This window comes from Culex quinquefasciatus, chromosome 2 (genome assembly GCF_015732765.1).
Source record: "Culex quinquefasciatus strain JHB chromosome 2, VPISU_Cqui_1.0_pri_paternal, whole genome shotgun sequence".
Classification (NCBI taxonomy): Eukaryota; Metazoa; Arthropoda; class Insecta; order Diptera; family Culicidae; genus Culex; species Culex quinquefasciatus.
In genome coordinates this window covers 34,729,613-34,755,648 of record NC_051862.1, presented here as the reverse complement: position 1 = coordinate 34,755,648, position 26,036 = coordinate 34,729,613, and the positions used below count along the sequence as shown (strand labels likewise).

Below are 26,036 nucleotides of genomic sequence, written 5' to 3'. Positions count from 1 at the left end.
CTGTGGATCCGTTGACGAAACCGCAAGGCTTAAGAGGGCCACATTATAAGGTGTTACGTCGATTCCGTTCCGAGCGTCCAATTTCCCGGGGTTACAAATTTCCCGGGAAACGGGAAATTTTCAACCAATTTCCTGGGAATTCCCGGGAAATTTCAAATTTATTAAAAATTGTTCTAATTTTTGGTGCTGAATCATATTTTGCATATAAATTGAATAAGACAGGGACTTGTTTAAATGTTTAAAATAAGTGTAAAGATCAACTAATTGCTTGACTGCATATAAAAATTCATACAACTACAAGAAAATGTATATTTTTCTAATTTGATAAGATCAAATCGAACAATAAATCAAAAAATGATTTCTGGTATTTTTTGCTGAGAAGTATTTTTACATCAAAGTGTTTTGTAAAATGAATCAATACTCCACAATCTTAAATTTTTTTTTGAAACTTGCCTCTGTGACCAGTTTGTGAGAGTATGGTTTGGGACACGAATAAAAACATTCAAAAAAAATTTTTTTTCGTAACATAGGGGAAATATACCCATTTTAATCAGTCTAAGCCGTTCGACCAATTCTCATCACTTTTGCAGTTTTCTGCTATTTAATCAGCATTTTCAGGTACACCAACAATGGAGAGTTGCTTGCTCACTTTTATTTGAGCTATTTATTACTTAGGAACAATCGAAAACACTTTATTAAAGCTGTAATTCATGATCAAAGTGCTGATAGGCCGATAATAGAAATAGGCTGAGAAAGGGTATAGTTCCCCTATAACTTTTCTAAACCATGCCATCCTGGTATCAACTCTTGAACAAAATGGTTAAGCTTGTTAGTATTTCCTTAAAAATCTAACTTCTCGCTTTTGTTTTTTTAAACAACTCAATTTTTTTCAGTTATTTGAAGCAAGTTATTTAACAATTTTTGCATTTTTCAGGCACCTCTTAAACAATACAAAGTAGTTTTTCAATGATTTTTGAATGATTTTTAACACTTGGTTTTCAGGTTTATAATTAACTTCTGTTGAACGTTTTTTCATAGAACGGAAACATGATTCAAATTATACGAATAATTGTCATCATCCCACTACCACTCTTCGATTTTTTTTCATGTTTAACCTTCTAACACCCATTGTTGCAACAGTGCTCCATAATACTTTTACTTTAAATTTAAATTTTTTGAACGAATTGAAGTAATTCTTCTTACAAAAACTAATTTGAAATATTTAATGATAGTAATTCAATTTTCATCTAATTTAATCATGGTAAACAATTTTTTTTTCAATTTCAATTCGGTTTTATTTGTGAATAATCAAATTACAATTTGTACATATTATGAACCTAACAGAGTTTTTGTGTTCATTTCAGCTGTGTGTTACGTCTTAATTCGGTTTAGAGCAATTATTACTGTTAATTAAATGCACAAACAAGAGTAAGAAAAAGTTTTCAAAAACTTACGCAATTGCTAATGATAGGGGATAGGAATAGAAAAACACTAGATCACAGCAAAATTTAATCAATTATAGATGTGCTTGATCATGAGCTCCCCAAGGGCCAGGAATTGCTCCGCTTTGTTACGGCAGGTCCGGAACCGCGTCATCATCTCCTGCGAGAGCAAAGAACTCCGGCAGGGTAAAGAGATCTTCCCGGTGACTTCTTGTTGGGCCGCATTGCCGCTACCGGCAGCGACCACGCTGGCGAACGATCGACCCCATCCAGGAGGGAACGCTGGGTTGTCCGCTGGAACTGTACGATGACCAGCAGCCGGCACGGTTACGCTCGTACTTCGCTGAGGAGGGTGGGACGCTGCTGCTTTCTTTTCCTCTTTTCCTGCTCCTCGATGTAGGTTTTCCGTGCGCTGCATCCACGGTAGTTGCTGGTATGGTTACCTCCACAGTTGGCGCACTTGATGCGCGCCTTGGTTTGCTCTGCCTTGTCCCCCAAGTCCGCCTTGCACGGCAGTGCGCACGCCTCCGAGAGGTGTGTTTCACCGCACTTCACGCAGCGGGGTGGGAGGTTGCAGTTCCGCGAGCCGTGGCCAAATTTCTGGCAACGGTGGCATTGCGCTGCGTCCGTCGGGTAATCATGGTAAACAAAAACGTAAAAAATCTCAATTTTGCTTTGGCGTTAAAGGATTTAAATGTTTTTTATACTACATCCAATTATTCTTTAAAAAATTAACCTGGATTGTGGGTCTCGTGGCGCAGGGGTAGCGGCTTCGGCTGCCGATCCCGATAATGCTATGAGACGCGGGTTCGATTCCCGCCTTATCCACTGAGCTTCTATCGGATGGTGAAGTAAAGGTGTATTCACATCATACCGCATCCGCAGCCGCAGCCGCATCCGCACAAAATTTGACAGTACGGACGCACAGTGCGGACGCGATTTCTCCAATACATTTCATATGCAGCCATTCACACTGTTCCGCATCCGTATACGTATCCGTACTGCGGATACGGATGCGGAACAGTGTGAATGGCTGCATATGAAATGTATTGGAGAAATCGCATCCGCACTGTGCGTCCGTACTGTCAAATTTTGTGCGGATGCGGCTGCGGCTGCGGATGCGGTATGATGTGAATACACCTTAAAACGTCGGTCCCGGTTTCTCCTGTCTCGTCAGAGGCGCTGGAGCAGAAATCCCACGTTAGAGGAGGGCCATGCCCCGAGGGGCGTAGTGCCAATAGTTTCGTTTTTTTTGTAAAAGTTTATTTTCATTTAGCAAGGTCTATTTACAGTTGCTTCAGAAACTAATATTATCAGAAATAAATCTTGATAGTAATTGAGTTTCTTAATTTTTTCTAGAGCATTTAAAAAAATGGATCCAAAAAATTAAGAAAATGTATACTTCCGTTTGAATTCCGGGAATTCCCGGGAAATTTATAAAATAATCAAATTCTGAAAATTAGGCTTCAAAGACTCTGTAGAATTCCCGCCAAAAAACCATGTTCTCCTCAATCCTACAGCGCCACTTTCCCAACCAGCGGTCAATCCTGAAAACAACTTCCTCTCCCCCTCACACCCACACCCACTCACATGTGTTGCAGCCGCTCCATCGCGAGGGAAAATTCTGTTTATGTTTACCCGCAACAACGCTGATGCGCCTGAGCTCTAAATGTGGGAGAGACGGGAAAAATGCTTCTTGTTTGTGCAAAGTAGAATGAGGGAAAGGTTGCACCCAGTATCACAAAGAGAGAGGGAGAGGGCGCATCGTGGGGTGGTAGTGTTGATCGGAAAATGAGGGGTAGCATTTTCCAACACAACAACGGCAACTCATCCTTTTTCCGATATCCCGGCGAAACACGGTGGACGGGCAGGGTTGGACGGAATCGTCGCCGTGGCGCGTATTTCCGAGAGAATGGTCGAGTAGTGCGGTCGTGTGTCCCGTGTGGCCGGATAAGCAAAACCTAACACTTTTGAGGTGAAGGGAAAAGCCCAAGTGAAAATCAAGAAGAAATTGTGCACATTTTAGTGTTTGGCGCTTAACAATGGATAACTTTCAAAATGGATAGAAATCGCAAGCGGAAAAGGTGAGTTTAAAGAAACGTTTTCTTTTTTTCTTGGGAGGGGGTGGTAAACATATGCCGCCTAATGCGCGTTTCCCGGCCACCCCGTTACGAGAGTGGTGGCTGGGAGCATTTTTTCACCCTGCCGAAACCATTTTTAGGGTGGTGTGGCTTTCCACCCCGAAAATGGATGCCATGCCTTCCCCGCACAGCTTTTGTGTGGGCAGGGGTGCCAGCAATTGTGTATTTTTTGTTTCGTAGCTTTAATTTATTTTAGTTTTTATTTTGTTTTATGCATGCATTTTTTTTGAGCTAAATGTAGTATCATCGTTTTATTTTTTTGAAAACATAAAATTGTCTTGTTAAGCTTTTTTTTCTAATTAGGCTGGTACAAATATTTTTAAAAGTTTTTGTCACCCCCCCCCCCCCCCCCCTTCAAAATTGGCCCGAAAAATCAGGGGTCAAAAAAATATTTTTGCAATAAACTTCAAAATTGCAATGAAAATTCAAGTGCAACCAGCTGAAATCAAATTAAAATACATTCTCCTGTGTTTAAAATCATTTTTAGCATGTTTGGGTTTATTAAAAAATCTTAAGATTTTTAGAAAATTTTCGATGCCATTTTTTTTTCGATGCAATTTTTGTTTTTGTAAGATCTTAAATTTTTTGAAAACTAATGATTGCAAAATAACTGAACTAGTGTAAAATGCACTTTTTTCATTTAAATGTGAAGACTATGGCTTGTTATTTGAATTTTTATATTTTTTTATTTTTTGCCCCCCCCCCCCCCTCCCCCTTGACCTCGGCCAGGGCCGAGGGACAAAAACTTTTTTAAATATTTGCATCGGCCTTATTATATTTTTCAAAAATACAAAAATGACAAAAATGACAAAAATGACAAAAATGACAAAAATGACAAAAATGACAAAAATGACAAAAATGACAAAAATGATAAAAATGACAAAAATGACAAAAATGACAAAAATGACAAAAATGACAAAAATGACAAAAATGACAAAAATGACAAAAATGACAAAAATGACAAAAATGACAAAAATGACAAAAATGACAAAAATGACAAAAATGACAAAAATGACAAAAATGACAAAAATGACAAAAATGACAAAAATGACAAAAATGACAAAAATGACAAAAATGACAAAAATGACAAAAATGACAAAAAGACAAAATGACAAAATGACAAAAATGACAAAATGACAAAAATGACAAAAATGACAAAAATGACAAAAATGACAAAAATGACAAAAATGACAAAAATGACAAAAATGACAAAAATGACAAAAATGACAAAAATGACAAAAATGACAAAAATGGCAAAAATGACAAAAAAGACAAAAATGACAAAAATGACAAAAATGAAAAAAATGAAAAAAATGACAAAAATGACAAAAATGACAAAAATGACAAAAATGGCAAAAATGACAAAAATGACAAAAGTGACAAAAATTACAAAAATTACAAAATGACCAAAATTACCAAAATTACCAAAATGACCAAAAAACAAAAATATTTTTGAATGCAGAGTTTTTAGTTTATATTTCACAAAAAAAAACATACATAAAAATAATCGTAATGAAACTCAAATCATAAATCCGGCACCCCTGCCCAACAAATCGGCCCTGTGCCGGGGCAGCCAGCCAGACCTTCCCCGGTCCCCGGCAGGATTATCGATTTTTCCCCTTGGCGTTGCAGCAGTAGCTTGAAATGGCTGCTCTGCCACTTTTCTCTCTGCCTGCTGCCTTGTTCGTCAATGGGAGGAATTTCCTCCGTGTTTTTTTTTTTTGCTCTGCCCCGGGAAAATGATGGTGGGTTCGGGCCGGCCAAGTTATTTATAACTCAAAACAAAAAGTTGTGGGCGGACGGCGGCGAGAGTTAGCTTTTTTTTTTTGGGTGGGATGTGTTGATGCTTTTTGGGGGTGGTTTAGAAGGGAAAAAGGTTGGGAAATTTCATTCATGCTTCGGGGAGGAAAATCTGCGAAATTGTTGCCGTGGGTGGGCTGGCTTCTTCGTGGAAGAACCTACCTACTCGAAAGAGGCTGTTTGTGGGAGTAGTTAATGAGAACGAGAATTTATAGAGTCAACAAGACTTATCAGGGTAGTGATTATCTTTTAGATTTGATGAAATTCAACAAAAGTTATTTTTCATATTTTACTCTATGGCGTTGTGACTCTTTTTTAAATTGTATCATGGACTTGTTGCTTTATTAAAGGCAAAACTGTCTTCAAACTTCAGCACGACAGTTTGGACAGCTGTTATTGTCCCTCAACCATTGATTTATACATTCTCTATGGTAAGAATGACTACAGGTCAACTTCCTACAATCCTCCGCCTTCATCGATTCCTGACAAATGCAACATTTTTCGTCTAAAAATAAATAGAAATATTATAATCCTTCAGGAAAATACTTTTTTCAGCCCATTACCTTCACTTTCAATGTCTTCCAAGTTCTTTTCCTCATCACTTCTCGCTTCACTCTCAACTTCATCCCAACTATCCACATTCTCATCGAAATGCAACCATTTTAAGTGTCGCAAAATGTTACGCGTTTGCTCACTTTGCCATACATCGCTTTGCCATTCCTCGCTAATACAGATCGGGCAATGCACAAGGTAATGCCTACTGGCGTGATACTTACCACAGTGACCAATCAACTCGCGAACGTTGAGCTCATCGTCCCCACAGAAAGGACATCGGAAGATTCGAATTTCATCCTGGTGCACATCCTTCAAACTTCTCTCCATCTCGTTCGGTGGAAGAATTGTCTGCACCGGATGGTAGGATCGGTGCTTTCTATTAAAACGTTTCTTCGAATGGCATTCTTCGCAGAGGTCGTGTCTTTTGCAAATAAGGCAAGCCATTCGAACACCAACTATGGGATCCGCCTTACAACTAGAGCATTTTGTGCCTGGTAAAATTGGATATAATTGAAAAGATATTGACTGAATATGAGATTTACCTGGATGTGATTGATCCATATCAGCTGAAGCTTACTATCGAAATGCGAGACTAGAACTGCAAACAAAACTTGGCCGTAGCCTTAGTTCATCGCTATCTTTGCAATGCCGGTTATCTTAAGACAGTAGACTCTGATACGGTTAAACCCTAAATTATTCTGAAAATTTGACTGCTTTATCATTTTTTTTTGTTATCCTTCAACACTGAAAAATGGCTAAAAATCACTCTAAAATTGAACTTTTTACCAACATTTACATATCGCCATATCGAATTACTAAAATTACTACATAAATGTGAGGAAAACGCCAACCACCTTAAAGGGGATTGAATAACGTGAGCTTGAAGCACGAACTTACTACTTCTGACATGATATGCGTATCCACAGTGCTCTGCAGCACCGACATGGCCAGTTAGCTTTATCTTATCGGTTTTATTAAGAATTTTTTGATTACAGGTTTTCTGAGAAAGATTTCCTATTTTTATGTGTAAGCTGATTAGGCATTATATAGAAGAATGATACAGTCCAGACTCGATTCTCCGAATTTCTCAGAAAAAAATATCCATCGAATCTTTGAGTAAGGCTAGTACAAATTTGTTCAAAGTTTTGCCTTTCGTTTCTGCTCGAGTTCGAGGGTAGAGCAAACAAAATATCATATTTCAAGCTCTTATTCCAAAATTTCGCAATAAAAGAAAGTATCATTAATTGTTTAACGCATTTTAACAGGTACTTTGCCATAAAAAAAAAACAAGATTTAAAATAATGCATTCAGTTTTTTCCCTCAAGGTACATAATAAATCCAGAGTTTTTTTTAAAGGACCTATAAACTATTGTCTTTCATATGTTTATAGGACCTTTAAAAAAAAAAACTCTAGAAATACAACAAAAAACGTTACTCAATGAAATCAATAAAGTTGTCAATAGATTGTACAAGTTTTTTCATATAAAATTTCAATTTTCGTTATCTTTCAGCCTTCTCACTTTAATAATTATTTGATGGATGATTAGATTCACCTACATTATTTATCATAAATTTAATAATCCTTCTTCCTCTACCAAATCAAATCAAATTATTCGCTCTACAGCATTGCCTTGGCATTCTCGATTGCGAGGTTCCTACTCGAAACTAGGTGTCCGAGGGCTTGATTGTTGAGGCAATTGCAAACCTCTTTTTACACCTTAGCTTCCATCCACCCCGGGATTCGAACTGACGACCTTTGGATTGTGAGTCCAACTGCCTACAGCGACTCCACCGGGGCAGGACCCAGGGAGACGACTCCTACACCTGGATTGAGCTAACGACTTAACGCTCTAGGTTAGACTGGGACCAACATTTACTTCCCCGTCCGACATTTGAAATCACTGAATAGCGACATCTACAATATATCATAAATAAAAGAAAGTTGTCAGTATTTAAAATTGAGGTGAAAAGTAATCGATTGTGATTGGACACTCAATAATATTTTAACTGAATGTATACATATCGACTCATGTACATAGAAAAGAAAATCTGAATAAATATAAATAAAAAAACGTTACTTTAAACCACCTCAGTGATTGATGCCTTCTTCCTAAAATCAATTGAAGACGCTTTCTGCTTGTATTCAAATGCGCCTGAATACATGCAAACAAGATGCTATAAAAGCGTTACTTACGTTTCTGCTAAAAAAAGCTTGGGCTAACGAGGTCGATTCCATAAAGCTTAGTGCTGCCTCAGCCGGATCTTTTGCAATGTTTACCCTTTTTTGCATCCGTCAAAATTATATTTTTGCACAATTGCTCATAACTTTTGATAGCGTTGTCAGATCTTCAATCTTTTGGGCTCGTTGGAAAGGTTTTTTGATTACCTATCTCACGATGGGTCCGGACAACTTTTTCATCGAAATTTTGAGATCCGGCCTCAAAAAAGTGTATTAAAATACACTTAAGTGACCATGATTTGATAGGGTGGACGCGTTGGAAAGGTCTTTCAAATACCTTTCTAAAAATGTATAACATGACGGGGTTCCTTAGAAAAACCACCCTTTTTACAATCTTTCGGACTTTAGTCAAAATCGTTTTTAAGCATAACTTTTGAAGTACTTAACTAAACATCAACATTTATAGATAGTGACTTAGGGGACCCCAAGACGGATCGAATGAGGCCAAAACGGACAAACTCGGTTCAGCCAGTCCCGAGATAATCAAGTGCAATTATTTTGATCAACATCCAACCACCCGCACAGACATTCGCTCAGAATTTGATTCTGAGTCGATATGTATACATGAAGGTGGGTCTAGGAGGGCAAATCAAGAAGTTCGCTTTTCGAGTGAATTTATAGCCTTTCCGCATTGAGGTGAGGAAGGCAAAAAACAGAGAATTCGTTTAAAGATACAACGATTTTTGAATATTTGCATAGCCTTTTTGTATGGCCAGATGCCAAAATTGTATGGAGAGTTGTATGGAAAAACGTATGATGAAAAATGTGCCCTCTGGTAATAAAAAAAAGTACACAATGTGTCATGTCATAAAGTTTCATTTTCTTCCAAATCAAATTATACCGAAATTGGATTTCCAATGGAGAGAGATTTGCTTTTCTGCAAAAAAAAAAATCAAAAACTCAGACATTTTTTTACACAGTTTTTTAAATTTATAGTTGGACTGCTATGTGAAAAGTGAGCTTTTTTTATTTTCCGCATCCCATAATAGCCCCTATGTTTCATCTGACGATATTTCGGAAAATTTTCAATGCTGAAAAGTGGAATCTTTGGGAAAAGTTCTAATCTAATCTAATCTAATCGAACACAAGCGCAGCCAGTCCGAAGAAAGCATCCTGGATGAACTTGCGGTTAGATTACGCCTCAAGTCCTTTCTTGTCAATATTTATAATTGCAGTACATCCGAGTAACCCCAAAAATGTACAGCAGAAATAAAGCGGCCAGGCCTACTGCGTTGCATTAACCGCAGAGACAGATTCGGTGAATGGATCACATTTCACAGAATCAACAGGGGAGGAAGGATGCGTGGACATACCGTACCAAACGCTCCGAGTCAGTTAGGTGTGGTGTGTAAGTGTTAATTGGCAAATAATTATATTTTTAGGAGGGAAGTGGAATTGGGCAATTGAAGTTGGGGAAAATGGATATTCGGAAAGGGATAATGGGGAAGGGATAGAAGGGTTATTTAATAATATCATAATACAGCAATTCCATTTGAAAAGAGCCTAAACCAAAAAAAAAGTTCTCCGATCGGGCTCAAAATTTTTCTGGGGGTTCCTTGGCCAAAATAATTAGACCCGTATTTTTTTGTTTGGCCATTAGGGTGGCCTACATCGTGCTAGGTGGTTCAAAAAATGGCAATTTTCGTCATTTTCGCAAAACCACTTTTTCTAAAATCATATCTCCGCGCCATTTCATCCGATTTTAGCTGTCTTAGACGCAAAGAAAGGTGATGAGTTTGGCTATTTGGGAAAAATAGTAAAGTTCCAAAAATCTAGCTTAACTATTGAAAAGTCGTATGAAAACTTAAAATGGCGTTTTGACCGTGTCTGGACCAAAGAGCCTATGTCTGAAAATATTTTTATCGGATTCCTCGGAAAATTTCACATAACATAACAAAAATTGGCGATGTCGAACCGTACGTTTCGAGATATGATTTTGAAAAAAACTGCGTTTTCGACGCGCCACGCGCAAAAACGGGAAAATGACGAAATCGGCAAAATCAACTTTTTCCACTAAAACTGCGATAACTTTAAAATTTCAGCGATGACCTATAGATGTTATGGTACCAAAAGTTGCGTCTCTCAATTACGAAAATTTTGGTACCCAGACATGTATAGGTCATCGCTGAAATTTTAAAGTTATCGCAGTTTTAGTGAAAAAGTTGATTTTGCCGATTTCGTCATTTTCCGTTTTTGCGCGTGGCGCGTCGAAAACGCAGTTTTTATTTTCAAAAATCGTATCTCCAAAACGTACGGTTCGACATCGCCAATTTTTTGATATGTTATGTGAAATTTTCCGAGGAATCCGATAAAATATTTTCAGACATAGGCTCTTTGGTCCAGACACGGTCAAAACGCCATTTTAAGTTTTCATACGACTTTTCAATAGTTAAACTAGATTTTGGAACTTTACTATTTTTCCCAAATAGCCAAACTCATCACCTTTCTTTGCGTCTAAGACGGATGAAATGGCGCGGAGATATGATTTTAGAAAAAGTGGTTTTTGCGAAAATGACGAAAATTGCCATTTTTGAACCACCCTAGCACGATGTAGGCCCTAATGGCCAAACAAAAAAATACGGGTCTAATTATTTTGGCCAAGGAACCCCCAGAAAAATTTTGAGCCCGATCGGAGAACTTTTTTTTTTGGTTTAGGCTCTTTTCAAATGGAATTGCTGAATATAGGGGAATATAATAATTTAACAACTTATGATGGAAATCTCTCACCAAGAAACAGCGAATCTTTAAAGCTCAAATCTTCAGAAGACGCCGCGAGGTGGTATCCCGATCGTCAGATTCCAGGTTCTTCTCAGGAGACAGGCCGATCATTTGACGTGAACACTTTCACTTGTTAGTGGGTTTTTTTCCTCCTAGGACAAATCGATGCCTCTGTGCTTTCTTATGCTAACTAGAAAGGAATCCCAGCAAGCTTAGTACATGAGAGCATAGAGGCATCGAAATCAGGAAAAAAGGCTTGAAACCGGTTTGGTGGAAACTTCATAGCCCCCTTGATAGCCCCACAAAGGTTACACCAGTATTATCAAAAAAAAAATTGCTGCAAAATTTTGCGACAGCACACAAAAAAAATTAGTTCGCGTTAGTTAATACAAATTTAATACAGGATATATGTGGGGATGTACCCAATATCTCGTAGTTACGTATCTTTTCTGCAACACGTGGATTGGACCCCCCCCCATAATCATCAGCAGCAGCATCTTGGGTGGAACACTGTTTGCCCACATGGTGTGAGGCAGAGGAAGGACTTCGAGAGCTAAATTATGCTGCTGTCGGTAGTCTTCCCCACAAGGGGGGTTCTTTTTCCATTATATTTTGGACATTTTCGGCATCAACGCAAACCGGTTTTCACGTTTGCCAATTCAGCTGCTGCAGCTTGTCTGCTTCAAAAAGGGGAGTTCACCTAAGTGAACACGTGGTTCGATAGTAAGGAAAAAGAACTGCAGCTATACAGCAAATGTTTATACAATTAGAAGATTTATTTCAGCGATTTTGATTAATTGATCTCCGTACGGCACATAGGACAGTTGTTGTTTTCCTGCAACCATGTATTAATACATGCAACATGAAACGCGTGACCACAAATCAGTCTTTTGAAATTTTCAACAGTAATTTCTTCGATGCAAACGGAACATTCTTGGTTTCCGTTTCTACCCACTGCACCTAAAACTGAACAAAAATTCATCAGCAATTTATCAAAGTATCACACAATTGAACCTGTAGACTCTTACCAAAACCCTTATCATTCTGGTGACTCGCTAGCAAGTGCAGCAACAGAGTGTCTTCAGCGATCCAACCCTTCCTGCCCTCGGTTCTGAATGTAACACATATCGGGCAGCGTACCTTACAACTCTTGTACGAGTGATATTCCAAACAGTGCGCCGACAGTTCCTGGACGTTGAAATTTCCGTCGCCACAATTTGGACAGCGGAAGATTCGAGTCTGCTCTGGATGGTCCAAAATTTCGTTCATTTTTTTCGGCGGGGGAATCATCAACATCGGATGATACGCCTGATGGTTGAGGCTGACGCGTTTCTTACGGTGACACTCCTCGCAGAGATCGTAGTCTCTGCAGACTAAACATGCAACGCGAAAACCTCCAAACGATGCTTTTTCGCAATGGTCACATACAATGCCTAATATATAAGTTGATTTTGATTCATTTCAAGAAAACTGTATAAAATTCCTTACTCACCCCAATGTATTTCACTCATTTTTAAAGCAAAAAAATAATATTCTAAAGCTACCAAACAGTCGAAATTCAGAGTAGCACTACTGAGTAGCACGCTGATTCACAACATGCTGGTTGATTAAGAGTCCTAAGTCTGTAGTGGACCCGGCTTTCAAACCAGTTAGTCTTATCACAGACAAACGGATGGCAATCTTTCAAAATAAACTCTTTTACGGCAAATATCAAAGCTCCGAAATTATTTCCTGAAGATTCATGGACATAAACTTTTTCAATGATTTGAAGTCTTTTTGTCTGTACTGCTAGTCTTATCAAGAAAGCAATGACGTGAGTCACAGTTTATAGACTGGTGAAATTCGGCTTTTGAGGATAACTAGCCAAGAATTGGTAGCGTTAATTATAAGCAATTATTATACCGAAATTAAAAGTAAAAAAAAACTTTTTTCAAAATTTTTAATGTTGGATTTGAAATTAATCATTAAGTTTTTTTATTTGTTTAAATAATGTTTGAAACCCCTGTTTTTTCGGAAAATTGGCAACACTGCCAAACGAATTTTGAGCAACATGTACCATAGCTCAAAAGATAGCATTTTTATCAAATCAAAAGTATAATGAAAGAGATTTTTTCTAAAATGGTGATATTGCGCAATTATTTTTTGTAAAGACATTTTTTTTTAAAGAGTGTAAATATACTAAACCATATACAAAATTGTATGGAGATTTGTATGGAAGAACTTATGATATACCGCCATCAGGGGTGACATTGGGTCATACAAAAATAACGACATTTGTATGACCCAATCTCACCCCAGACCTAATGTCAACCCTTATGATGGTACCTGCACATTTTTTTCACTTTTTGATTGGACTTCTGATTGATGAGACATGTACAGCTTCTTTAAATTAAATTATGTGAAAAATGAGTTCTTCTCAGTGTCCCTTAATTAGCCCTTGTTTTTCCATCTGATCTGAATTTTTTTATTAAAAATACTAAATACTAACGTCATGATTCGAATTCCCGGACGCTTCGAAACCCGGACACTTCGACTTGTTTTGTCAATTATTTTGATATAAGTTCGCATTGTGAATGTCAAAACTGTGTTATTTGATGAATTCTAACATCAACTTTCATTTAAAGTTTGTTTGAACGCTGTAGTTAATGCCAAAACAATAAAATAAAATAAAATTATAAGTTTACCAAAAATGCGAAACATTTCAACGGAAATATTTCATAGGCGTCCGAAGCACCGGAAAGGCAAAGCCGAAATTTATGTTTTTGTTTTTCTTACATTCTAGCCATTTTTTTTATATAAACTATCGATTGTTTTGATGTTAACAGCTTATTTGAGACCTGAAGAATGCCAGTCACTAACATTTCAGTTCAAATTTGTGCGATTTATAAGCAAAATCGAGTGTCCGGAATTCGAATCAGCTTTTAACATTGTCCGAGATTCGAAGCACAACAAGTCATTTTAATTTTCAAATTCTGATGAAAAATTGTTAGAAAAGACATATTTTGCATGGATTTTCTTAAAACTGACTGTTTATATTAAATCCTGATGATATTTCTTCATTTCCAACTTATTACATGATTTTTTGCCAGCTATAACAAAAATAATATGGTACTAAGTGTCCGGATTTCGAATTATGACGTTATTAGGCTGGTACAAATTTTATAAAGTTTTTTGAATTTAAAAAAAAAATTATGTTGAAGTTTTTTTTGCTAAAATTTTTGTTTTCGTCAAATCTTTCATTTTTTTAAATTAATGATGATTGCGACAATAAATTTGACAAAAATATTTGCATGGGCCTTAAATAATTAAATGCAGCAAATAAAAATGTTTTTTCTGTACAAAAAAAAAATCTTGCGGTACTATGCTGAATATTTTTTATCATCCCAAGAGTAAAACAAGCCCAATCACGAATGAAAACAATAAAACCAACGCAGGAAAAATAACACGTCAAATTGAGATTTTGTTTTATTGTTTATTCTACAACGATCATCAGGACACCAATAACTTTCCCTGTAACACATTTTTTTGAAATCTATTGGTGGTGGGTTGTTTTCCTCCTCCGACAAATTAGGAGAAAAGGCTTGAAACCGGTTTGGAGGAAACTTCACGGCCCCACAAAAATTACACCAACATAAGCAAAAAATGTTATTTGCAGCAAGATCTTGCGACAACAGTATGCGTTTAGCACAGCGAAAAAAAAAAACACTACCCACCACCATCATCATCGTCTCACATGCGGGCGAAGTAGGCAACGATGATTGTCACCACCACCACCACCCAACCCATAAAAGAGCGAGAGAGGATCGTAAGGAGCAAATGAGGAGTCACGCACACACACACATGCATGCATCGTGATCTTCAGTCGGCCTTCTTCGTTTTTGCGAAGAAGATGAAGAGGAGAAAACGGGAAAACCACCACACGATCAACCTACGCCTAGGATTACTGAATGTGTGTGTGTGTGTGTGTGTGTGTGTGCGTGTGGGTTGAAGGGCGAGAATTTGGGTGGGTAGCTTGGGTGAAGTGTGTGTGTGTGTGTTGGTATGTCGATAGGGAGTTTTTTTTTGCGATGGGATTTGGACAGTGGAGAACTTTTATTTACTTCGATCAAGGTCGTTGCAATAATATTGTTCAATGTTTGTAGCTCCCCTTCAATAGAAAGTGCAATTTCTTGCATCGTTTTTCATTTTTAAGATAGTTCAACTCATTTCAATTACAGTCCAGACTGGATTATCCGAAGGCCTTGGAAATATTTTTCTTGCGGCAACCAAATCTTTGAATAATAGAAACACAAAAAAATCATTGTTTTATTTCATTGTCCAACTTAACTATTAAACCCCTAAACTAAAGTAATTTTAAATTTAGAATTCCAAGATGACGACGATGAAATATTGAAACGACTGATTCTTCGGCTCCTTTTAAAAAAAATCCAAGTGTTTTCAGCGTTTTGGCTGTAGTGACAAAATAAAAGAAGAAACCCCCCAATGTTATTACATATTTGGAAAGATAATTGATTTTCCTAATTCCTTGTGACGGGACAACATCGTAAAACTGGACTTTTAAAAGGAACACTACAAAAATCGCTACAGTTTTGCCAGTTTGGTTTTTAAAAACTTTTGCTCTTCTACACATTATCACAAATTAAAAAACGAATCTTTTGCTCCTTGAACTAAAAGAATTGGTTGAAATTTGAGTTTTTGCCAGCCATTTCTTTTCGTGACGGGACAACGAAAGGAGCAGATTTATGAAAAAACTCCTCTCCCGTTCAATGGCTTGCAGACCACATTTGGTCAATATTCTTGGCTTTTAAGGTAAGAAAACGCATTTAAAGCACATTGCAATTATTGTATCATAATAAAAATGATTTTTATCATATAAAAAATCACATTGAAAATTGAAAAATGTGACATTTTGGTGTACACAGAAAAAAATATGTAAATATACACTACATGGAAACACTGTTTTCTATGTAAACTCGCTTAATGTAAAATTTAAATTCAATGTAAAGTGCTAAATAACATGTAAAAGTTGATAGTGTCATTTCAAATTTAATGTAATGCTCAAATCTCATGTAAATTCGAAAAAATATTAATCCAAATTATTTCTAATTGGCTGTAAATTATAAATCTAATGTAAATGGTTCGTAATGTAAATTGTAGAATCAATGTAAATTTCAATTGGCTTTGATTGACAGCTGAAGATTTCTGTTTTTCATTGTTGTGTTTGGTAGGAAGAAGTGCGGAAGTGTTTTAAAACTAAATTGATGATTTTGCTGTTGAAATTATTGAAATGGTGAAATCAATATGCATTTTCACATGCTACCTCGTATGCAGCTGCGCTTTGTGAAAAAAACATCATCCAAAACAGCTGTTTTGTTTCTTTTGGATCATAAAGGTGAGAAACGTCAAATAACTAGCTTGTTTATCTTTTTGTTGTTTCGTCTTTGTTTTTGAATTGCAGGTGGTTTGTTTTTGAAGGTGGTGTCCCTTTAGCCTCTTCCTAAAAACGAAGTTGAGTTTATAGCTGTCGGCCACCATTGCTAGTACCAACCACTAGTGCCTTCTTTTTTATCTACAAGGACTTCGCCGCCCTGGGCTCCTAAGTGTACGAGAGTATGGCACGGAGCGACGGCGCCGAATACCCATATTTACACAAAGAATTTCAGAGCGCCCGCCGCGGGATTCGAACCAGCGACCTCTGGATTGTGAGTCCAGTGCGCGGTCCGATTGATCCACACGGGCGGGTCAGCCTCCTCCTAAGCCCGTGACAAATATGAGCGCATCTTCCTAGTGGGCCCGGTTGTCCTTGACAACACTTCGGTCACTTCGTGAAAATCGCGGTGAGTTCCTGTTCCGCACAAGCGAGGTTTTTATGTAAATTTCAGGGCAGGTTACCGCATTCCCCTTCTGCAACAACTGGCAATTCTATAACTTACATTACGCCATGACCTTCCGGATCGTCGTTTCCTGGTCAAGCCAAGCCAAGCTAAGTTGAGGATCAATCGGGTGGGTTATTCCTTCGATCGGGATAGAGAAGCCACTGCAGCTCCTGTTTAGGAACTTGTGGGACCTGGTGCGACCGATCGGTGAGAACTCCCGGTTTGACGGACGGACCGCATTTTTCTTCATTGCTTCGAAGACTTTCCACTATCTTTTTATCCCACAACGCGAGAAGCGCTGGACCACTCGACGAACTTTTTCCGCTTCTGCCTCCGGAACCGTCATCCGAGGTGTCCTTGCGTTGGCTTCCTGGATTCATTTCGCCGTCGGTTTTGCTCCTCACACACGACGTTCGTCGGCGGAGGGTTAAAACTAAAAGACCGCATCCAGTTTCGCAGCCGAAAAATAGAATTCCTGCCAGGATTTCGAGAAAAGGATCGGCCATGGTCAGTAGTAAGTAGTAAGGATCGACATGGTCAGTAGTAAGTATCATGCAACTCCTTCGCAGCCCACTTTTTGTTGTTGTTTACTTAAATTTAATGTTCAAAAAAAAATTGTCAACTTTGACAGCAGCTCGACTTGGAATTTTTAATTCAGCCATGGTTACACTGATTTCACCACCAGGATCAGCAAAGGGACCTCCCAGTCAACTAAATTCGAAATTTTGAAACGAAATTCAATGTTTAATTTTAAATCGTATAAGAATTCCAATTCAAACGCAACAACCGATTCCGTGTTCGTATCGGTTGTTGCGTTTAAAACGGAATTTGTAAACGATTCGAATTGAATTCTGTTTCAGAACTCGGATTTAGTTGACTGGGATAGAAATGCCATTAGTCCGGGCTCTTGGTAATAGACGTGTAAACCGTGCTGAACTTGAGGTGAATAACATATTCACCGCGATTTCTTGACAGTTCCTTAATTTGTTTTCTTTTTTTTTGTTTTTATTTTTTTTTGACAATTCGAGGAAAATTTAATTTACGATTTAGAATGCTACCTATTTCTATAACTTGAACAACAGGAACTCCGCTGAACGTTCGTTATCGCAGCCTTCGATCTGAACCAGAACGGTGGCCAACGAGCTAAATCATCGCGTCCGGCCAACACGAAGTAGGTGGCTTCAGGTGCCATGATAACAACGCTGTAAGTTGGAATGGTTCTACCGGATTGCAATACTGAATACTGCCTTAATTAATGTTTTTGTTTGTGATTCCAGGTGCGCTGGCCGGAGGGCGACAAATTGTGCATCATGCTCGTGTTCATGTGAAAAAATACTGCTGGTTTGTGGATTTCAGCCGAAACTGTGGAGGTGGATTTACCGATATTGCGAGATCAGATAAGTTTTTACTTAATAATTATTTTTTGAAGGATGAAATACTTTGTGTGTTTTTTTTGTACATTTTAGGAAACAATTCTACTCGGCATTCTGTATACTACATTGGACACCATCCTATATCCTTCGTAACCTCTACAGAAAGTTGCCTGCCGGACCGATTATTTAGTGTTACTTGATATCGTAGCAGTTTGATGTGATGCACATTTGGCTAGATGATGACCAGTTATAGGTGAGTTAATTGTTTGACCCCCTAGTCGAGGTCGTACTGTTAATCTAACATAAATCTTTCGTCAAGTCCATTTGGGTATGCAGTAAATAATCAACAAGTGTGAACTTGTGCAAGTCAAATGTGACTTTTTAGCCCAATTCTCCATAAAAAATTGTATGTACTGAATTTGTTTCAACCCAGCAGTAAAATTTTCTGATTAGTTTGCAAAAGGTTGTGTCATGAAATCCTCCAGCACTAATTTTAACTCAAGATTTTTTTTTGAAAAGGGCCTATAAGCTATTGTCTTTTATATGTTTATAGGACCTTATCAAACAAGAGTCGAGAACTTTTCTTTAAAAACTAACTTTATGGGGAAAGCATTGGGACAGATTGTTTACTTGTTATTTAATGTATTTTCCTTACAATTGCTTTAACAAACTCGAGCTTGAATCTATCATTCAATTTTGAACTTTAAACCATCTTCAAATCTGTTTTTGTTTTTGTATTTACTTGTATAGTTTACCTTTCGAATGCATTCTGGAAACTAATATTAGAATAGAAAACTTTATCAGCTTTCGGAGTCCTTTATCATTGAAATTGCTCTGCTGGATTCAAACTCCAATTTTCAAAAGGGATTTTGGATCCAGCGGAGCAAAAAATTTTTTTCTGCTTTGGTAAATTTACATTATTTCTGTTGGAAATTTACATTATATTTGTTGGAAATTTACACGATTTCAAAATATTTTGCTGGAAATGTTTACAATGAAAAACATGTAAATTTCCGTTGAATCTAATGTAAATATACATCATTTATCATGATACCTTTTGGTACATGATAAGTAATGTAAATTCACAGGAATATTTTTTTCTGTGTAGCTTCGCTAAGAATCGGTCAAAAATGCTTTTTAGTTTGTAATTTAAGGCTGATACATAATTTATTTAAAAAAAAATTGTTCTAAAAAGTTAAAATTTTCAATGGAAATGTAAATGCAATCAACTGAATCCCATTTAAAATGCATTCCTCTGCGTTTAGTATGTTCATTGAAATGTTGAAATTCTGGCTTGTAATTTCATTTTTTTAATTTATATTTTTTTACAATTGACCTGGACCAATGTCGAGAGGCAAAAACTTTGAAAAATATTTGCATCGGTCTAAAAGGCGATCAACTATTCAAATTTAACTAAAATAAATAATGTTTATTTATTTTGAAATAAAAAATAATAATCTGCTTTTATACGGCGTTCTCAAAACTGCTCTAAAAAGCTAAAATTACGGTCAAGACCAGTTTTTAGTGCTCTGCATTTTTGACAGGATCAAAATAGCACCATACCTTTTCTGGGAAAGTTTCAGGGCATATTTTAAAGCATTTATTGCCACGTCGTCTCGATATTCGATCTTAATTTTTGCATTTGCATAAACAAAGTGTTTCAAAATTCATTTTATGTCATTAATCTTAATTTTCAAAATATCTAAGTACAGTCCAAACTCGATTATCCGAAGGCCTCGGAAAAATTTAACTTCGGGTAATCCAATCACGAAAAAAAAATTTGATGTCTTGCAAGAAACTTTTTATTTAAGGCCAACTATTGGTCAGATATGTCATTTAGAGTCTCTTGAGGCATATTCATAAAATTTTGTATGGAGATGAACATGATCCCATCGATTTTCTTCGATTTTTCTGAAGAAAAATCCAATAAAACCGAAAAAAATCTCTAAAAAAAAGTTGCTCTAGACCCCCCGACGAAATGTTTCGCCGGACCCCGCAAAATGTCGATAAAGAGCCCTTTTTTCATGGTGCGAAATATCAGACCAGCCGAATTTTTTATCTTAATGTTCTCGGAAAAATACACCGTGCTTGTTTTTGATTACTGAGCTTGAATATGACACCAAACATGCTCCAACGTGGTTCACAATTTTTAAATCCAAGATGGCTGCCAAAATGACGGTGACGAAATATTGAAAAAATGCATTTGGTATGCTGCAACGCAATCAACAGCTCAAATATGACTATAATGGGTTTGCAGAACTCGAATTTGATGTTAAATGTAAGGAAATTAAAAAAAAACACGATAACATTTTTTTGTTGTTCATGATTCGATTATCCGGAAACCTTTCAAATAATCGAACTTCGGACAATCGAACTTCGGATAATCGAAACTTTAGATAATCGAGGGTTCGAACAATCAAGTCTGAACAGTACTGACGATTTGTTTTTCACGAATTTCACGAAAAAAACTCAACATATTTTTTTTAAAGCGAACTAAAACCTGTAAAATAATATTATGAACACAGAAAAAAACATGGTAATATTTTATCTAGGAAAGGGGTACATTTTTTATTTAAAAAAAGGTGTAATTTTACCTATGGAAATGTGTAATTTTACCTCTTTTCTGGTGTAATGTCGCTTTTTGAGTCAAAAATGAGGTAAAATTACATCATAAAAGAGGTAATATTCAACCTTCCAAAATAACAGCTTTCCAATTTACATTATTTTTTACTGTGAACGCAAAAAAGCATGTTTGTTGTTTCCAATTGATTCAAATTTTATTTATTTTCATTAAAAATTTATTTCATTTCGAGACTATTATGTTCATCCTTTTAATTTAATTTAAATTAAGCATGTATCATATAACAGTGGCAGCGCGTGGCCGAATGGTTACGCTGTCCGCTTTGTAAGCGGATGATTCTGGGTTCGATTCCCATCTGCTGCAACCTTCCATCGGATGAGGAAGTAAAATGTCGGTCCCGGCCTTGGTTGTTAGGCCGTTAAGTCATTCCAGGTGTAGGAGTTGTCTCCATGCCATTAGTACAAACAACACACCAAACCAAGCCTACTCCGGTGGAATCGCTGGCGGCGGTTGTACTCGCAATCCAAAGGTCGTCAGTTCAAACACTGGAGTGGAAGGTTCCTTGGAGTAAAAAGAGGTTTGGGTGTTCTCCCCATTCAAGCCTTCGGACTCCTAGGTTCGAGCAGAAACTTGCAATAGAGACCACAAAAGACCCGGGGGTCGTTAATGTGGATGGTTTGATTCATATAACCGATATCTAATCTAAGGGTCAAAACTGATTTGTCCAGTTGTTCAAAAGAGTGTTCTGAAAACCTAACAAAAATGTACAAAATATAAAGCGAGCTAATTTATTTTATAAATATTTCACCTGCTCCCACTATCCAAAACCCTCCTCACCACATCACACATACACACAGTTCGCACCAGCAGCAGCACACCAGCTCGCCTCCTTCGCTCGCTCGCGCGTGTGCTCCTCCTGCCTCTGTTGTATTGGTGAGAGCAGGCGCGCGCCCCAGCAGCTTTGCCACCCGAGAAAAACAAACGCCGCCACCGTGCTCTCAGCTCAGCTCAGGCAAGGAAATTTCAATACATCGCCAAACGCCGAAGCGAGCGGTGTGGAGTTCGCGTTTCGTCGTGATACACGCGTTTCTTTCTTTGCTTGCTTACTCTTCCGACGTCGGTTTCGTGTGATTTTCCGCTGTGAGGAGTTTTAGGAGTGAAGGGATATTCTCCTTTGGGAAAGGGATTTTTTTTCGGTTGTTGGAGATTGTTTGGTGAAAGTTTTGCTGAAAGGTGATTGTTTTTTGAAAGTTCTTCGAGAATATCAGTGCAAAGGTGGCAACAGGTTGTTGGTGGTTCCATTAGTTGACGGAAAATCCTCTTCAAACGGTAAGTGCTCCTATTTCCACCCTTACCCCCTCCTTAATGTCGGCGAAAACACGTGTCAAGGATTCCACCCAAAGGGGGAAGTTCCCTTGTGAAGGCATTTTCCGGTTCCAGTTGCGACCCTCGTGAGGCCATTTAAGAAGCCATGGGGTGGATTGTTGCAATGTCAAGCGTTTCGTTGCTCTCTAGTGTGCCGTTCTCGGAGCAACAGGAGTCGTCACTTTGCCTGAGTGGTTTAGCCGTTGTCGTCGTCGTCGACTGACATTGAGTCTCTTCTCTCTTTTCCTTCTTCTCCTCCTCCTCCTCCTCCGCACTCTACTGTGTGTGTGTGTCTCTGTGGTCGACAAAGTGCTGATAAAGAGTCTCTGCGCGGGTCGAGACTACGCTGTGGAAACGAGGTTAGCCAGTGGGTGGACCGCGCCGCCATAAGTTTTCGTTTTTGTTTTTGTTTCTTGCTTCTTGCCGTCGTCGTCTCTCGGGCTCGACGGCGTGCTTCTTTCCTCTTCCTTGTCGTTGCTTTGCTATGTGCTTTGGTTCTCCCCTCGTTGGGGTGTGATTGCGGCGACGATCGTTTTTTTTTTGCGAATCTGGTCAGAAGCACCACCACCACCCGATGGGTTGTTGTACGGATGGACACGGAACCCCCCACTGGCGGAATCCTTGTTTTAATTTATTGAGAATGTTGTAATGCAAATCTTGCAAACTGTTTTGCTTTAATTCATTGGAGAAAAGCCAATACATATTTAAATAAAAATCTCAGTCTTACTCCTTAAAAATTGAAAAAAATGATGATTTTTCAATTACTTAAAATAAATCATGAATCATTTTGCACAATTATTTAAAATTCAATTTCATTAAATCGTGCTGTCAACTGAAAACTTCGTTAAATATGTCTAAAGCTTATTTTGACTCATTCAATTTTTCTCAAATAAATGAATTTACAAATGCATGTTTTATCAGCAACAGCAAGCATTTTGTTAAACAAATGCTAAAAACTGCTCGTAAAGACACTCGATTCTTGCAAATTTCTTGAGCCATTGCATGTTTTATTCAAGTTTTTGCCTTCTAAATTTTCTCCAAAACATGAGAGGGCAATTTTTTTTTGTTTCATTTCTAATCTAATCAAATCTAATCAGACCCTAGCGCAGCCAATCTTTCGAAGGGATCCTGGAGAGTGCCTTAGGTTAGATGACGCCTAGCACTCTTCTTGTCATTTATTAACATTTGTAGTGCGCCATTGCATTGATAAGCATTGAAACATCACAAGCGTTAAAGCGGCCAGGCCTACTGCGTAAAGCCGTATCGCAGAGATGACTCGTAATTGGGTTGAGTTTGAGCACTGAGTGTTCGAACAACAACACAATTCTGAATCGACAGGGGAGGAAGAAGCGTGGGGACACACCACCATACGCTCCGAGATTTTGGTTGTATTCGTTGGGAGCACCATGCTAAGAAGGTTTGGTACTCCGGGACCCTCTGGGATGGGACATTGTATTTCCACGAATGCCCTGGACACTATTTGCCGTGAATATAGCGCCACAACTCGCTCTCTGTAACAGTATTCCAAATTCCAGTCCAAGCTTAACAAGTCGTCATGGCCTAGTGGTTAGCATTTTTGCTTACCAACCCAAAGGACGGGGGATCGAACCCCGCCTCGAGCGACTTTGATTTTTCGTTCATATTCACCATTTCAAATTTATATGTTCTTAACTTTCTCGTTGGGAGCAGATGGGAATCGAACCCAGAATCATTCGCTTACAAAACAAACACCGTAACCATTCAGCCACGGCCGCTCCCGCAATTTTTTTTTTTGTTTCATTTAGAATGAAATTTGAAATTAAGATTTCGGATACATTCTATATCGCTTAGGGGAAATAGGGGTAAGACGGCCACCCTAAGGGAGGAGTCTCATAAAATTTACACAACAGATTATTTTGATTACGTACATATTATTCTACTAGTAGTCCATTATAGAAATGACATAAATTAGTTGGTCTAAAAACCAATTTTCAATACCTTTCAGCAATTTTTTAAAAATAACTGAAATCGTCTATATATGAAATACACGGGGTAAGACGGCCACCCATGTGGGGTAAGACGGTCAGTGCTTTAAATTAACGTATTAACTTTGCTAAATCCACCCAAATATCTACATGGTTGGTTGAACAGACTTCTCTGAACTCCATAACTATTTTGGTTGAAAAAATCAAGTCTCAAATGTGAAGAAAAATGCTGTTTAAAAATTTCATATTTTGACTCAGTAAATTTCATATTATAGCGACCACTTTTAAAAAAACGGTGAATTTCTGCTACAAACACAATTTGATGCACAATAATTAGTTTGTGTATTTCGATTAGAATAAGTAAATCAAAATTATGTAAACAATATTAAATAAGCGATTTTCATGAAAAGTTTGATAGCATTTCATACTATTCAATGAGTTTTGCTATATCACAGTCAGGGATGGAATAATCGCAAAAAAAAAATCAATTTCGAACTTTTATCACCCGCGAAAGAGAGAGGAGGCAAATCACGCAAAATAAAATCGCTCCCGAACTTATCCAAGAAAATCAATTTGTTGATTTTTTGTGAATATCCTTGTCAGCACCACTTAAAAATATTTATTTCACTTTTTGCCTTCCTCACTTTACTGAGGAAAGGCTATAAAATCACTCGTAAAATGAACTTCTCAATTAGACCTCCTAGACCCACCTTCATGTATACCTATCGACTCAAAATCAAATTCTGAGCAAATGTCTGTGTGTATGGTGGGATGTTGATCAAAAAATTGTCACTCGATTATCTCGACATTGGCTGAACCGATTTTGTCCGTTTTGGCCTCATTCGATCCGCCATGGGGTCCCATAAGTCGCTATTAAAAATTATGCAGTTTAGTTAAGTACTTCAATAGTTATGCTAAAAAACGATTTTGACAAAAGTCCGGAAGATTGTAAAAAGGGTGGTTTTTGTAAGAAAACCCGTCATGCTATACATTTTCAGAAAGGTATTCAAAAGAGCTTTCCAATGCGTCCAAAACATTGAAAATCTGACAACCCTAGCAAAAGTTATAAGCACTTAAGTGTTATTTACGCACTTTTTCGAGGCCGGATCTCAGATATTTTGATGAAAATGCTGTCCGGATCTCTCATGCGACATATCGTTGGAAAAGTATTCAAAAGAGCTTTCCAACGCGTCCAAAACATTGAAGATCTGACAACCCTATCAAAAGTTATAAGTACTTAAGTGTTATTTACGCACTTTTGCATTTTGGATAGCACTCTTTAAATGTGAGGAAGTCGCCAACCACCTAAGGGTGGATTAAGTAACGTTTTTTACATGCATTGCCCATCTACAAAATGTGACAGGTCATATTTCGACGTGTGACGTTACACTTGCAAGTGTAGGAGTGAAAAAGATGTTCCGCCGAATAATCAAGATGATGATTTTTTTTAGATTCCCTTTACCGATCTTTCGTGAGCGAGAGAGAAGAGCCATGCTCCCTTCGGATTTTTTCTCTTGATGAACGTCTAATGATTTTCTTTTGATGATGATTATTCCATCGCTGATCACAGTAAAGAATGTTATAAGCATTTTGATTAAAAATGGATAGTTTTATTAAAAATGCTTTTCCTTATCTACAAATATGTCTTGACAGTAAAAAACCGTCAAAAATATATCCTATATCAAATAAAATTTGACCGTCTTACCCCCGGAGGAGGTGGCCGTCTTGCCCCCAAATAAATTATTTTTTTTTTTGAACTTTTTTGCAAATAGCTCATTGCATTTTTTAAACTTTTCCAAAGGACATAATCTAGGGAAAACTTCAATTTAACATGAAAAAATATTTGAAAACAGGAAAGTTACATCCAGTTCCAAGTTCACAAAATATTTGTTTATTGATCCTTGCACTGTAACTTGGGGGGTTTCAGCGTTTGTCCACGCTCCATACAAAACAGATTTGTTTTGTAAGGAAATTGTCCACGA

General features: G+C 37.6%; 3 protein-coding genes across 9 annotated transcripts in view; 1 reads left to right on the top strand and 2 right to left on the bottom strand.

Moving 5' to 3' along the window:
- LOC6034196 (protein charlatan) overlaps nucleotides 1–26,036 on the top strand; it is a 110,863-nt gene that overhangs the window by 45,615 nt on the left and 39,212 nt on the right. For 2 of the 5 annotated variants that reach the window (XM_038252869.1, XM_038252865.1), the window contains exon 1: nucleotides 3,244–3,526. The exons of 1 other annotated variant lie outside the window; for it this stretch is intronic. The gene's annotated coding sequence lies outside the window, so the exon portion shown is untranslated. Of the gene's footprint in view, nucleotides 1–3,243; nucleotides 3,527–21,744; nucleotides 22,055–26,036 lie in introns of those variants that run through there. 2 more of the 5 variants (XM_038252871.1, XM_038252867.1) reach the window with 2 other exon arrangements.
- On the bottom strand, nucleotides 5,502–6,723 carry LOC6034199 (E3 ubiquitin-protein ligase Kcmf1). 3 transcript variants are annotated; one of them, XM_038252878.1, is made up of 3 exons: nucleotides 6,481–6,723; nucleotides 5,947–6,429; nucleotides 5,502–5,888 (listed from the first exon to the last, which is right to left on the bottom strand). In XM_038252878.1, the coding sequence occupies exons 1-3, from the start codon at nucleotides 6,497–6,499 to the stop codon at nucleotides 5,746–5,748; spliced, it is 645 nt and encodes a 214-aa protein (XP_038108806.1). In that variant the 5' UTR covers nucleotides 6,500–6,723; the 3' UTR covers nucleotides 5,502–5,745. The 3 variants fall into 3 exon arrangements, with proteins under 3 accessions (XP_038108806.1, XP_038108807.1, XP_038108808.1); XM_038252879.1 differs by having other exon boundaries at nucleotides 5,947–6,413; XM_038252880.1 differs by having other exon boundaries at nucleotides 6,516–6,723.
- On the bottom strand, nucleotides 11,647–12,503 carry LOC119766829 (E3 ubiquitin-protein ligase KCMF1-like). Its single transcript, XM_038252881.1, has 3 exons — nucleotides 12,388–12,503; nucleotides 11,924–12,328; nucleotides 11,647–11,861 (listed from the first exon to the last, which is right to left on the bottom strand). Exons 1-3 carry the CDS (start codon nucleotides 12,404–12,406, stop codon nucleotides 11,689–11,691), a joined length of 597 nt encoding a protein of 198 aa, XP_038108809.1. The 5' UTR covers nucleotides 12,407–12,503; the 3' UTR covers nucleotides 11,647–11,688.

What these genes read in the sequence shown, in the direction of transcription:
- LOC119766829 (XM_038252881.1), bottom strand. An exon ending in CCAGAATGATAAGGGTTTTG is followed by an intron (nt 11,862 to 11,923) that starts GTAAGAGTCTAC and finishes ATTTTTGTTCAG; the next exon opens with TTTTAGGTGCAGTGGGTAGA.
- LOC6034199 (XM_038252878.1), bottom strand. An exon ending in GGAAGACATTGAAAGTGAAG is followed by an intron (nt 5,889 to 5,946) that starts GTAATGGGCTGA and finishes ATTTATTTTTAG; the next exon opens with ACGAAAAATGTTGCATTTGT.